We start from the raw sequence: 13,717 nt of genomic DNA, 5'->3' as shown, positions 1-13,717 counted from the left end.
AGAGGCTGAGGTGGGAGGATGCTTGAGCCCAGGAGGCTGAGGCTGCAGTGTGCCATGATCACACCACTGCACTCCAGCCTTGGCAACAGAGCAAGACCCTGTCTCAAAAAAAAAAAAAAAAAAAAAAAAAAAACTTGGTTTGAGATTGTCAAATCTATCAGGTCACTCAGTATATTAATAGGATAAAGAATAAAAAATATAATCAGTACATGTAAAAATTATACTCTAGGCCCAATCCAGTGCATTAAGGCAAGAAAATGAAATAAAAAGCATAAAGATTCGAATAGATTGTCTCGATTTCAGGACAACATGACTGTTTATCAAAAAAATCCTGAGCATCTGTAAAACAATTAGAATATGGGAATTTAGGCTGGGTGTGTAATTTGTGTAATTCCAGCACTTTGGGAGGTCGAGGCATGTGGATCACTTGAGCCCAGGAGTTGGAGACCAACCTGGGCAACATGGCAAAACCCTGTGTCTACAAAAAATACAACTAGCTGGACATGACAGTGTGCACCTGTAGTCTCAGCTACTCAGGGGGCTGAGGTGGAAGGATTGCTTGAGCCCAGGAGGTGGAGGTTTCAATGACTCAAGATTGAGCCACTGCTCTCCAGCCTGGACGACAGAACCAGACTCTGTCTCAAAAAAAAAAAAAAAAAAAAAGAGAGAAAAAAAAAGAATATGGGTATTTAGAAAGGTCACAGAATACAAAGTTAATATACAAATATCCATGGAATTTTCAAAAGTTTAATTAACAATAGTGTCAACACCATAAATTACTCAGGAATCAATTTAGTAAAGTACATGCAGGACCTTACACTTAAAAGTACAAGACATAGCTGGGAGAAATTAAAGACATAAATAAATTGAGGGATATACCATGTTCAAAAATTGTAAAATTCAATATGGTTTAATACTCAGTTATCCCTCAATTGATCTATAGATTCAACATAACGCTATTCATAAGTCCAGCAGGTTTTTCTGTGGCGATTAACAATAGATGCAAAAATTTACATGAAAAAGCAAATAAGTTAGCATATTGGAAGAACGCTTATAAAAAACATCAAATGTGTTCATGACTATACAGTTACAGTAATCAAGTCAGTATGGTACTGGCACAGGATTGACAGATCAACAAAACAAAACAGAAAATCCATAAATACACTACAGATACAAATCATACCAAAAATTATTTTGAGATAGATCATAGATCTAAATGTAAGGACTAAACAATAAGGCTTTTGGAAGAAAACATAAAAAAATATTTTCTTAAGTTGAGGTAGTCAAAGAGTTCTTAGGACAAAGAACACAATGACCAGAAAGAAAAATTATTTAAAAATTGTAATTAAAAACAGAAAAATCAAAAGCTTATATGCATAAAACCACCATTTAAAAAGCAATGGGAAAGCCACAGAATGTGACAAAACATTTGTAAAACTTATAAATGACTACCACTTGAGAAGGTAAACAACCCAATTAAAAATAGGCAAAAGATTTGAATAGACAGTACAAAAGGAGATATATAATGGCCAATAAATATATGAAAACATGCTTAACATTATCATCAGAAAATGGAAATGGAAATTTCATTGAAATACCACTCTACTCCCTCCAGAAGAAAACTGAAAAGACCAAATAATGACAAAGATGCGCAGCAAATAGAACCCTCAGACATTGTCAGGGGGAGTTAAATATGCTACAATCACTTTGGAAAAACATCTGGCAGTTTCTTTAAAAACTAAACTAAATTCACATCTAATCTACTGTCCAGCAATTCTACTCCTAAGTATTTACCCAAGTAAAATGAAAACACATGCCCACAAAATGACAGTACACAAATGTTCATAGCAGTTTACTCATAATAGCTAAAAACTAGAAACAACTCAGGTGTCCATCACAGCAGAATAGAAAAACTGGTTATTATTATGGAATACTGCTCAGCAGTAAAAGAGAATAAACTCCTTTTTTTTTTAAGAGAACTCCTAGACCCAAGTGATTCTCCTGCCTCAGCCTCGCAAGTAGCTGGGCTTACAGGTATCTGCCACTGCACTTGGCTAGACTGAACCACTTCTATGTACAACAATGTAGATAGATCTCAAAAACATTAGGCTTAAAGAAGATTTACAACACGGTATTGTATACAATAGGTTCTGGAACAGGCAAAAGTAAACTACGGTGAGAAAAAAAATCAGAATGATGGTTGTCTCTTAGGAGAAGTAGGGAGAGGCAACTATTGACTGCAAAGGACTATAAGGACTTTTACGGACCGAATGTTTGTGTCCCCCCAAAACCCATATGTTGAAATCCTAATCCCCAATTTGAAGATGAGGCCTTTGGAAGGTAACTAGGTCATGACAGTGGAGCCCTCTGAATGGGAGTAGTAGCCTTATAAGAAGGATCCCAGACAGCTCTTTTCCCCACTCTTTCTGCCATGTGAGGATACAATGAGAAAACAACAGTTCACAACCCAGAAGAGGGCCCTCACCAGACTCTAACCTTGCTGACACCTCGATCTCAGATTTCCAGCCTCCAGTACTGAAAAAAAAATTTATATTTTAAGATCTCCAGTCTATGGTAACTTGTAATCACAGTCCAAATTGACTAAGGCAAAGACTAGAAGAATTTTGGAGGTAAAGTCAATGTTCCATATTGCAATAGGATTTTTAAAGTGTGTGTATTGGTCAAAAACCAGAGAAAGCATAGTTAAAATTTTGCATGTCACTGTATATAATCTTGCTTTAAGAGAAAAAAGTAAACAAATAACTGAACTGTGGATAATGTTACCATGCTGAAGTACTTAGAGGAAAGTACATTAATGCCTGCTATTTAAATTGAAAAACATCAAAAAATAAGATGGATTAATAAATGGATAGAAGAATAGACATGTATGAAGAAAGTATAGTAAAATGTTAATGGTAGAATCTTGGTGGTAAATATAAAGTTGTCACTGTAAAATTCTTTTAATATAAAATACTGGAAAAGCAAGCAAAGAGTAAACTTAAGAGTATATTTCCTTTTTTTTTATTTTGAGATGGAGTCTCACTCTGTTGCCTAGGTTGGAGTGCAGTGGCGTGATCTTGGCTCTCTGCAACCTCCACCTCCTGGGTTCAAGTGATTCTCCTGCCTTAGCTTCCCAAGTAGCTGGGTCTACAGGTGCACGCCACCACACCTAGCTACTTTTTGTATTTTTTGTAGAGACGGTGTTTTGCCATGTTGGCCAGGCTAGTCTTGAGCTCCTGACCTCAGGTGATCCACCTGCCTCGGCCTCCCAAAGTGCTGGGATTACAGGCATGAGCCATTATGCCTGGCCTCCAAGAGAAATTTTCAACAAAATGTAATTTATATTTTGGGAGTGTAAAATACATCTGCTATTGAACAATCAGTGCTTGATACATGCCCAAATTAAAGAGCAAAAATGTTTTCTAACTCTGAAAAAGAATAACAATAATCTTGGCCTTTGACTAAGCAAGGACACACAGTTTGCTGATTTATATTCTTATAACTTGTTTTAGGGTGATAATTGCAAACATTTAAAGATTATAATGTAACTTACATATACCCCAAGGAAGCCTCAAGCAGAACTCAAAAAATACTACATGGTTTTGATATCCAGATATCCTTTCTAGGAATTTTATACCTGTTAAACATAATTAGGTTTTAAAAAATGATTTCTGATCACTTGTACTAATATATAAACCTTATTACAGGGAAAATAAACCATGAGACCTTTATAGTACTATAAGCATTTCCCTGTTTTTATTGGCAGACACTAATTTTAACTAGTATGTACATGAATGTATGCGTGTTTTTGTTTTTATGTATTTGTATACTCTTTGATATTTGCAAAGTGCTCAAGCATGAATGCTCTGTCAGGTTATACATTACCTCCAGTATAGGGTTTCCAGTTATAATACTTTCCTCGGAAAGGCATATTGTCAAAGTCTGCACACTGTTTCTCTCGAAAATCTCGGGAACCCAAAGGGCATGGCTAAAATAAAATAAAATCATAAATGGTACCATTGTTGGAAAATACCAAAAGCAAGGGACAATGTCCCTAAAATGAACTCCATCAAATTAACTCACTACCTTATTCTGTGGCTATAACTCTGGCATTTGCTTTTCTGTTTTACAATCAGTATTCAGAGTGAAATGTGTGAACTGTAATCTTAGCTATAGAAGATATAACTTAGGTAATTTAAACAAAGTGGTATGCTGTTTCCCTATAAATTTACAGTTGGATACATGTCATAATCCTCTTTGGTCCATCAGGTATCTCCTTATAAAGACACAGAAAACCTAGATAAAGAAATTAAAACACAAAATCCTTTGGGGTAACAGTATTTGAGGTCCAGTTGCCATAGCTACTCCCTGATCTTTATTTTAAAAAATCAAGAAGCAGGTTTGTAACATGACATTCAGCACTATTAATTGTGGTTTGGACTCCTACTACTATAGCAATTTACTGTTTAGCCTTGACAAAAACCATATTTTAAATGAGGAATAAAGTAGGCAAAATACTAGACCTCAAGTATAAACATCACAAAATTCAAGGGATTTGGACTTATTAAGATTTACATTTAATTTATTAACATCCCAGAAAATAAAATACAAAATGGCCCAAAACATGTACATTTGTTTGAGGTATGGAGAGGGATGTTAAGAGGGTGAAAAAAGGATTATCTGTTTTTAAAAGCTGGAAATGTTCCTTCTATTCAGAAACACTTCTAAAGTTTTTTAAAGAGAAAAATCTTGCCAATCCAGCTAGCTCTAGATTCTGTATACCACAGGGTCATCCTAAACTCAACCTTTAAGTTCACAAAGAATTATAAAGCTCATCGTGTTTGAGTGATATGACTTAATTTGACTTATCTTTTAAAGTTCAACAGCTGTAGTACTTAAAAATTAAAAAAAATACTGATTTTGAAAGACTGAGAAAACATTCTTCTTAAATAAGGAAGAAAAGAATATGTCACTAGAGAAAATTCTGAATTGGGAATAAATGACAAGTGTGCTACAGTCACACTCAGAGATTGTTTTGAGGACTTTTTACTATCCTCCCTTAGATCTCTGTGTTTGCTTTATATAGTTTTCTGAGGACAGTACATTGCAAATGGTCACTCTGAAGCATATGCAGTAATAATAGACCACAATGTGCAAATATTTGCATGGTCATCATTGCTTCCTATATACTACAGTTCAATTTTCACCACCTCAAGTCCAAAGCTTCCGATTCTGAAAATAGTGGCAACAGGTCCACACTCTGTTATGAGCCCTGCATTTTAAAGTGTTTTCAGCACATTAAAATATGACATTCCAATGCCAAATCTAGTGATTAATATTGTCAAATTACCTTCTTGCTTGCCTTTAAAAAAAAAAAGGAAAAATATTTACCATAGGCTAAAAGGTGTATCAGGCTGGAAGGATATGGTTTCAGGGTCTTTTGTTTCCTAGTCTGCTAATCTTTGGATCTTCAGAGTGCTCTCGGTTACTTTACTTTTCAAGTGATTTTTAGTGAATCCCACACAAGGACTAAAGTTGTTAGTGGGTTTTGTCATGCAGCAAGACTACTTTTAAAAGCAAATAACGATTTCAAAAACAAACAATTTGAACTCTAGCTATAAGTTTTCATGCAGCACTTAAGTATTTGTAAAGCACCAATCACCTAAAGTTCATCCAAGCATGACTTTCAACTTTGTTGGAGAAACAAGACACAAATGAAAAAACGACCATGAAAAAAGAACCATCTTGAGCAATACATATAGTATATGACAGCATGTTACAGATTGTCTGTATGTGCTGGATACAAGTGAAATATAAATGTGTCCTATGATTAGCTAGGGATATATCAGTTAAGAAAAAAATCTTGAGCATGTACCGAAGTATTACCGAAATTGTTCTAGTTAAGAAAGAAAAAGGACTTGTCAGGGAGTGGGAGACTATTAAGAATGAAGCCAAGAAAAGCCATGGGAATAGGAAGGAAAAGGTCACATTTTGGGAATGGTTGGAAAAAGGCCAACCTAGATGAAAGAGATGAACTATATAGAGGCATAAGAGGAAATGATGTTTCACATGTATAAGCACTGGTACATTAAAAAGACCTTGAATTAAGAAACTAAGATATCATGAGGGCCGTTCGCTTAAAGGCAAACAAAACAAAAATGCAATATTTTAGTATCTTCTAACAATTCTCCTAAATAGAAGAAAAGTAAAATGTCCAATATGAGGATATTACTATTTAATGAAGCACTTGATAACGTTTCATGACATTTTTGATCTACTTTTTTCCTGTGATAACCACTCTCAGGGTGAGCATAATAAAAAGACTAACAATAACAATAGCGAGCTAGTATTTACTAAGTACTTATTATGTGGCACACTGTTTCGGGATCTTTAGATATATTATCTATATACTCCTTCTCAACACTCTTTTGAGGTAGTTATAATTAATAATCCCATTTTACAATGAAGTAAACTGGGGTACAGAAAGGTTGCTTAGTAACAGTTTCAGGGTACAAGGATACTTTCACCATAAGTGTGGGAGTCTCTTCTGGACACTCTCCAAATGCTACAATAATAGCATTACAGGTTGTAGCTTCCTTAAATTGTACAAAAACCTAATAGGAACAATTTGGGTTCTAGACTTGGCCCTGTCATTAACCAGATGCAAGGTTCTTATCTTTCCATATTACTTTTTTTTCTCATTTGTAAAATAAGATGGTTAAAAGCAAGAGTTTTGAAGTAAGGCAGACCTGGATGATTTCTAACTTGGTCATTTATTTAATTCATGGCCTTCAGCAATTTACTTGTCTAAGCCTCATCTACAAACTGGGGGTAATACTAGTATTTACCTCCTAGGCAACATATTCACACAAACTGTTTAGCTCTGTACCTGGCCTAAGGTAGCACTTAATAATCATTAGCAGCTATGCAGGGGTCCTTACACTCATTCCTTACACTTCTGCTCTGCTCTGTATTTTAGGGGAACAAACTCTGAAAGCTCCATTTTCCAGGCTTTTTTGTCAGTTGACTTATGGTTGGGTTCAGGTAATGGGAGGCACTAGTTGGAGAAGCCAGAGTATTTTTCTCCTTTCCTCTGTGCCTTGGGCAGTATCTCAGCAGAAGAAGAATCTTTTTTGTAGCTCCACCTTCAGGTAACAGTTCCATCCTCCCTACCCTTCTATCCTATGATTCCAGCTTCTGCTGTGTGATTCTAACCTCTGGACTCTGACAAAACTACCTCCTACGTATCTTCCTGGAAGAAACTAGTCAGACTCTCATCATCCATGTAATCAATTTCCTGCATTAAATTCCCTCTATTTTAATATTCACACTGGTCTATTATGTTATAGTTAAATCTTAATTGATACAACAGTTATCATCATCATCATCATCATCATGAACGACTTGGAAAACTGAATAAGATAGGTTTCCACACAATTATTTTTTCACTTTACGGCAGAAGTTGTCAAACTTTTACTGTAAAGGTCCACACAGCAAATATTTTAGGCTTTGCAGGCCATGTGTCTGTTGCAACTACTCAACTGTACATTACAGCGTGAAAGAAGCCATAGACAATATGTAAACAAATGGCCATGGCTGTGTTCCAATAAAAATACTTAAAAAAGAGTTAACCAATACAATTTGGCCTAAGAGGTACAATTTGTCAACCCCTGGTGTAGGGTGTTAACATAACATAGCTATATCTGTTTGGCAGCATTTCACAGAAGAACTCAACTCAACTATTAATTTCTCAGTCAATATAGAATCATATCTTGTAAGAACTCATGTTAGAAGTGATATAATCTAATTTGCATAAGATGCTTGGATTTCCTCTATAATTATCCCCAAAGTGGTCATACAATCTATATAAATATTACAGAAAAAAAGATCAAACACTTTTCAAACAGCTGCAATTATTAGCAGGTTCTTCCTTACCTTCAGTCAAAACCCGCCTTCCTATAACCCAATTATCTTTCTCCTTTCTTCAGGATCCACACTGAACAAATCTTACCCTAAAGTGAAAGGTATCTGGACCTTGATGGCTTTCCTAGGGGCACATCATAACTTATCGTTAGTCCTCTTAAAACAAGGCAGCAAGACCGGGCCTTAAGTATATTTCTTTTCATTTTAGCAAGTATTTATAAAATGCTTAATACAATCTAGGCTGCAGGGTTACAGAAAAAGAAAACCCAAACAGATTAGAGTTCTGGTTTTATGGAGTTTACTCTAGTTGGAGATGAGAAAGAAGAAAAATAAAGCAAGATAAGGAGATTGATAGTGAGGTGAGAGGGAAGTTGTTTTAAATACTATGATCAGAGAAATCCTCTCTGATAAGGTGGCATTCAAGCGGAGAGTGAAAAGAAACTGAAGGAATGATTTATGTATATATCCGTGAAAAGAATCTTCCAGAACACAGTAAATCCAAAGGCCCTGAGGCAGGAGTGTATTCAGGGTGTTCACAGAATAGTATAGAGAATGGAAAGGTTTCAGGGAATTGAAGTAGACTTGGGGACTTGATTCCATGCCATTGTTTCTAGAATACATCAGCCAGTATTTTGCTTTCCTGATTTCATTCCATCAGGGAATGCTCTGAATTTACGTTGATTAAAAATAGGCTCAGTTGCAATTATATATGCTGGTTTGAAAAAATGAGAGCGAAAGAGGATTTCCTTAAGGAAAAATTACATAAAATACATTTTTGTTTTGTTTAGGAATAGTAGAGAGTTTAAAGAATAATGGTATTTAAATTACTTAAGGATAATAAATGCTGACACTATGCAGAAACCATAACAGAAAGCAGTGGGCATAAGCAACAGATAATTAAAGTAAAAGCCTGACAGATTTTCAGCCTTCTAGTGCTAACACTCATCAAGGATCTTCTCCTTTAAAAAACAAACTAGTAGGGCCCCACATAAATCTGGAGAGCAAAGCCGCAGGTCTCAGCATCTTTAGATCTTAGTATTTTCAAAGAAATAAATTAATATTAGCATCTTTATCACCACTCTCTTCCCCAGAGATCTGTATAAGTTAACAACAGTCTTCCAACTATTTTGTTTATAAGTTTCTCCTTCTGAGTAAACTTAATACTTTGTATTGGTAGATAAATCTTAAAAAAAAGAATAATTCATTGAGGCCTAAAAGTTGCTACAGAAAGAAATCTAGCTTCTGCTTATAAACTTTTCAGTGGCATTTCTATTACTGGGGTTCTAATCCTGGTTTTGTCCCAAAGAATAGGGTGACATTGGCAAGTCCCCAATCCTTTTTGAGCCTTCTTTTTTTCATTTGCAAAATATACTCCCAAAACTCTTACCTTCAAGAGAAATACACATCAAAATATCTTGCAAATGAGGAAAATTCTAAAAATGATGTATAATTTCTTACTGGTAACATGATGAGAGAGCCAAGAATGAAAATGCCTTTGTCCCTTTCCCTTTCCTTTCCTCTCCTCTTCTAAAGGAAGATATGCAGGTTGGAAAGACACAATGACTCCTATGGCCTCAGGGAAAATTGCAAACTGAGCAAAACTGACCTTCTGTTCTTCTGCTTCCTTTCTCTACTCCTTTCCCACCTTCTGCTTCTTCCTTTTTGCTTTCATATCAAATTCACTCTTACATCATCCCTATTACACTACATCAACCTTCAACACTTCCAAAATTTCATTTTCTTTTTCCTCTACAGGAAAACAACATATTCTTAGCAGATTGCACCCTGTTTGTTGAGGGAGTTTAAAATCCAACCCCTGCCCTGCTTAGCAAGTCATGCACTTGACAAGGGCCTGTGAAGGGATACATTTTTATGTGTTCACCCAGGTGGGCATCTTTTTAGAAATTACACAAAGGTACCATACACGCTAACAAAAGCCTTGCTTCTATACCCTCTTTTAAAAGTTGCAAACAAATTTCCTGATTCCCTAGTTATCATATACCACTGATAAAGTAATTCATTCTAGGGCATTCAAATAAAGTTAAATTTAGTGGTCAATGTCTGTAGTGAAGCATCTCAACCTCAGTTTTTATTCAACTTTCTTCTCTTTTTTCTCCCAAATAGTTTCTGATTTTTTTTCACTATACATTTACTTTTAAATCAAAAGAAAACAAAAGGCAGATAACCCACATTGTCCAGACAAACTTGAATCCAGTGTCATGTTTGATACCATAATCTTTTATGCAGGTTTTAAAAATTAAAGTTACTTGTGTATGCCTTGAATAGTCTGAATTTAATTAAAATGCCATCTACCTATAGCAAAGCTCTTTCCCTGAGCTTATAAACACATTAAATAACAGGTCAGGCATAATGGCTCATTCCTGTAATCCCAGCACTTTGAGAAGCCGAGGCAGGGTGGATCACTCAAGTTCGGGAGTTTGAGAACAGCCTGGGCAACATAGCAAAACTCATCTCTACAAAAAATACAAAAATTAGTTGGGTGTGGTGGTGCATGCCTGTAGTCCCAGCTACTTGGGAGGCTGAGGTGGGAGGATTGCTTGAGTCTGGGTAGAAGAGCTTGCAGTGAGTCCAGATCATACTGTTGCACTCCAGCCTGGGCAACAGAGCCTGACCCTGTCTCCAAAAAAAGGTTAAGAAACAAACTTTTACTTTGCAATTTTTAAAAGTATTTTAAAGCACAAAATAAACAAACAAGCTCTATTTTGTGCTTAAAACCTAGTCCTTATTTCTCAAAACATAATACACACCATAAAATTCATATTAACTTAAGAAAGATTACCAAGATATTGTTCCTGTTTTTTGCCGTGTGTGTTGTGTGTGTGTGTGTGTGTATGTTACAGGTAGTTAGATAGGCATGAATAGGGCAGGAAAGGGCTCTCCCCGACCCACTAGGAATGTCATGTGACAGTTTGGCAATTATCATATTGCCTCTCTAAAAGTGATAAATTGGCAGCTGGCACCAGGGAGAGGCCATTTCCTTATGGTCCACACCTGTTGCACTAAAGTGTTAATTGAATGCAAGTGCCAGGGAGAAGCAACTTCCTGGGCATGCACATTAAGAGACAAAATGGCGGCATATGACCTTCCAGGGTCACTCCACCAGAAAAGGGAAGAAAAGCTTCAGATAGGCATGCGTACAACTTCCTAAACACACTGGGAATGCTCACCTCCCAAGGGCAGGAGGGTACTGCATATATGGGCAGCCCACCCTAAGGGAAGAATCATGAGAAAGGGGCCAGGCTATTAAGTTCTAGGATGAAGGTTAAACACTGCACTTGACTTCGATGCCCACTTGAGTCTCTTCCAAGCATCCTTTCCTTTCCTTTCTTTCCTGTTCTATAAGCCTTTTAAATAAACTTCTACTCCAGCTCTGAAACTTGCCTCGGTGTCTTTTTCTGCCTTACGCCCCTCAGTTGTATTCTTTCTTCTGAGCAGGCAAGAATTGAGGTTGCTGCAGACCTGTAGTGATTTGCCACTGGTAACTCGGATACCTTCTACCAGTAAAATATATAAAGTATGTATAAACATAAAGAATAAAGTGGTTGACACATACTTGTTTTCTAATTATAGTTTAAGACATGATTATAACACTGTCAATGGATCAACTCTGTACCCTGTCTTCACTTACCCTGCAACTCTCCCTGAGGGCAAGATGTGTAGTTTCAGAATGTTCTCAGCTATCTGGTTCTCAGCTATCTAGTGAGGTTAGACTGGAAGACAATGTCTAAGGTGACCCAATTCTTTCAGAGAAGCTTACCTTGCCACGCCCACGCTCCAAGGGCTTCATCTCTTTTAAGAGCACTAGATTAGAAATTCCACGCTTTACTGGATCTCTTTCACAGCACTAGCCAGTTGCTAAACTTTAGTTTCCTCTTTTTAAAAATACTGGTCTTTCCAAAGACCAAAGATTTGAAGATTTGATGAGGTATTGAATACCAATTAGGTACTAGAAATAGCACTAGATGTTTTATGTATGTTACTTCTTTTAATTGTCAAACAACTCTGCAAGTTTCATAGAGCCTATTCACTCACATAGGAGTCAACTGAAATTTAGACAGGTTAGGTGATTTGCCAAGGTCAAATAGCAACATGTGTGACATTCACACCCAAGTCAATTTAACTTCCAACTGCATGCTTTTATTTTCACCACAATCCTACTTCCAAATATATAATTTTCCTGTCTGCCACAACCAAAGCAAAAACACTATTTAATGATCTTAAGCAACGCATTGAAAAGGAAAAAAATTGCTGAATAATATACTCCTCTAGCAGAGCTGACTGAGAACACACCCAAGTACTACATAACCTATACTTAAATCTTAGAACAGACCACAGATGACCTGGAAAACCCTTTTCCTCCGTACATTTTTTACAGCTTTTACGCATACAGAAGGGAAATCAAATGTTTAATATGCAAGAATAACGTGCCTTTCCATCCCAGCCAAAGCGGAGCTTATATGCTTCACCAGAAGTTCTATCATAATCATATTATCAAGTAAACACCAAATCACAAATAATATAGAATAAGAAAAATACAAAGATCATTTTGGTTTTGGAAAACAACTAAGCACCAGAAAACTCCTTTTAGAAATTTGGGAAAGTCCTTTTCATAGTAGCTAATATTTCTTCTTTAGGCTTTGATATAAAATTTGGTTTATAACCTTTATATAGTCATATTTTTGCTCTTTACAAAAATTAAGTTTTCTAGTATTCACAACACTAACCTTTAAATTCTGCTACTTAAAATAGTTAATAATATGTACATCAATTTTTATCCTCTTAGAACATTCTGCATGATAGTTTCAAGTCATTTGAATGAAAAATTGTTCAGAAAAACAGAAATGCCTGATTAGTAGTCAGTGTTCTTTATGCCAGTAAAAAGAAGATTCCATATACATAATAATGAAAAGTCTACTTTTGAGGAGCTCCTAAGCAAACATTTTTCACAAGATTGAGCACAGATCTGGGGTCTTCACTTTTCATAACGGCTCTGCCAGAAAATCATGTTAGTTTCTACCTTTGCATATTTATAAAATCTGTCAGGACCTAATCAACCATTTATCTCTATGTGCAAAAACGAGAACTGTGTCCTCAACCAATGAACTCTCAAGCATTATGACTTCTATAAAATTCTGCCCCCCAAACCCAGGTTCCACAAGGCCATGTCTATTAGATTAGCTCATGATGCCAAAAACTCTATTGTAGTTTCTGGCTTAATAGAAGGATCAAATTTTATCCATTTCTCCTATATGTCTTTAATAAATGCTCCTGGTTTCTCAGCAGCTTCAAGATGAAAAGTACATTAATTTGTTCCTGCTGCAGCTATTGTCTTTACCTGTTATTCCATCCTGGAGACCATTATGTGCATATCAAAGAAAGGGTCCTTGTGTAGCTGCTTTTGAAGACTTTCTAGGGCGACAAACGGTGATACAGGAAACAAACTACCCATTCAACACATCCTGATGCAACTAATCAGCCTCAGAGTCTAGTAACTGAATACCTTTGGCATCTAGGCTGGTTATGTCGTTGTTGAGAGTGGGCAGGCCAATTTTACAGCTTGACATCCTTTTCTGTTCTATTCTTAAATTCTTAGAATGAAAGTTTTGTCTTCATAAGTTGCTTCTTCTATCTCTGTGGATCTTTTCTTTGAAATCGGGTTAAGAGGGATAGGAGTTAATAGGAACACTGTTCCCTTTCCACCAAAGAGCTCTCTTCTCTTCTTACCATTTCTGTATCTTTTACATGTTTGGGGTAGAAATTAAATCAGCATTAG

General features: G+C 36.1%; 1 protein-coding gene across 1 annotated transcript in view; it reads right to left on the bottom strand.

Moving 5' to 3' along the window:
- ADAMTS6 (ADAM metallopeptidase with thrombospondin type 1 motif, 6) overlaps positions 1-13,717 on the bottom strand; it is a 176,644-nt gene that overhangs the window by 83,220 nt on the left and 79,707 nt on the right. The window contains exon 8 of the mRNA XM_011930125.1: positions 3,886-3,988. Coding sequence (XP_011785515.1) covers positions 3,886-3,988 — 103 coding nt within the window. The remainder of the gene's footprint in view (positions 1-3,885; positions 3,989-13,717) is intronic.

The sequence above is a fragment of the Colobus angolensis genome, unplaced genomic scaffold (genome assembly GCF_000951035.1).
Source record: "Colobus angolensis palliatus isolate OR3802 unplaced genomic scaffold, Cang.pa_1.0 Scaffold84, whole genome shotgun sequence".
NCBI lineage: Eukaryota > Metazoa > Chordata > Mammalia > Primates > Cercopithecidae > Colobus > Colobus angolensis.
Note: the sequence above shows the minus strand (reverse complement) of the source record. Positions and strands in the feature narration are given on the sequence as shown.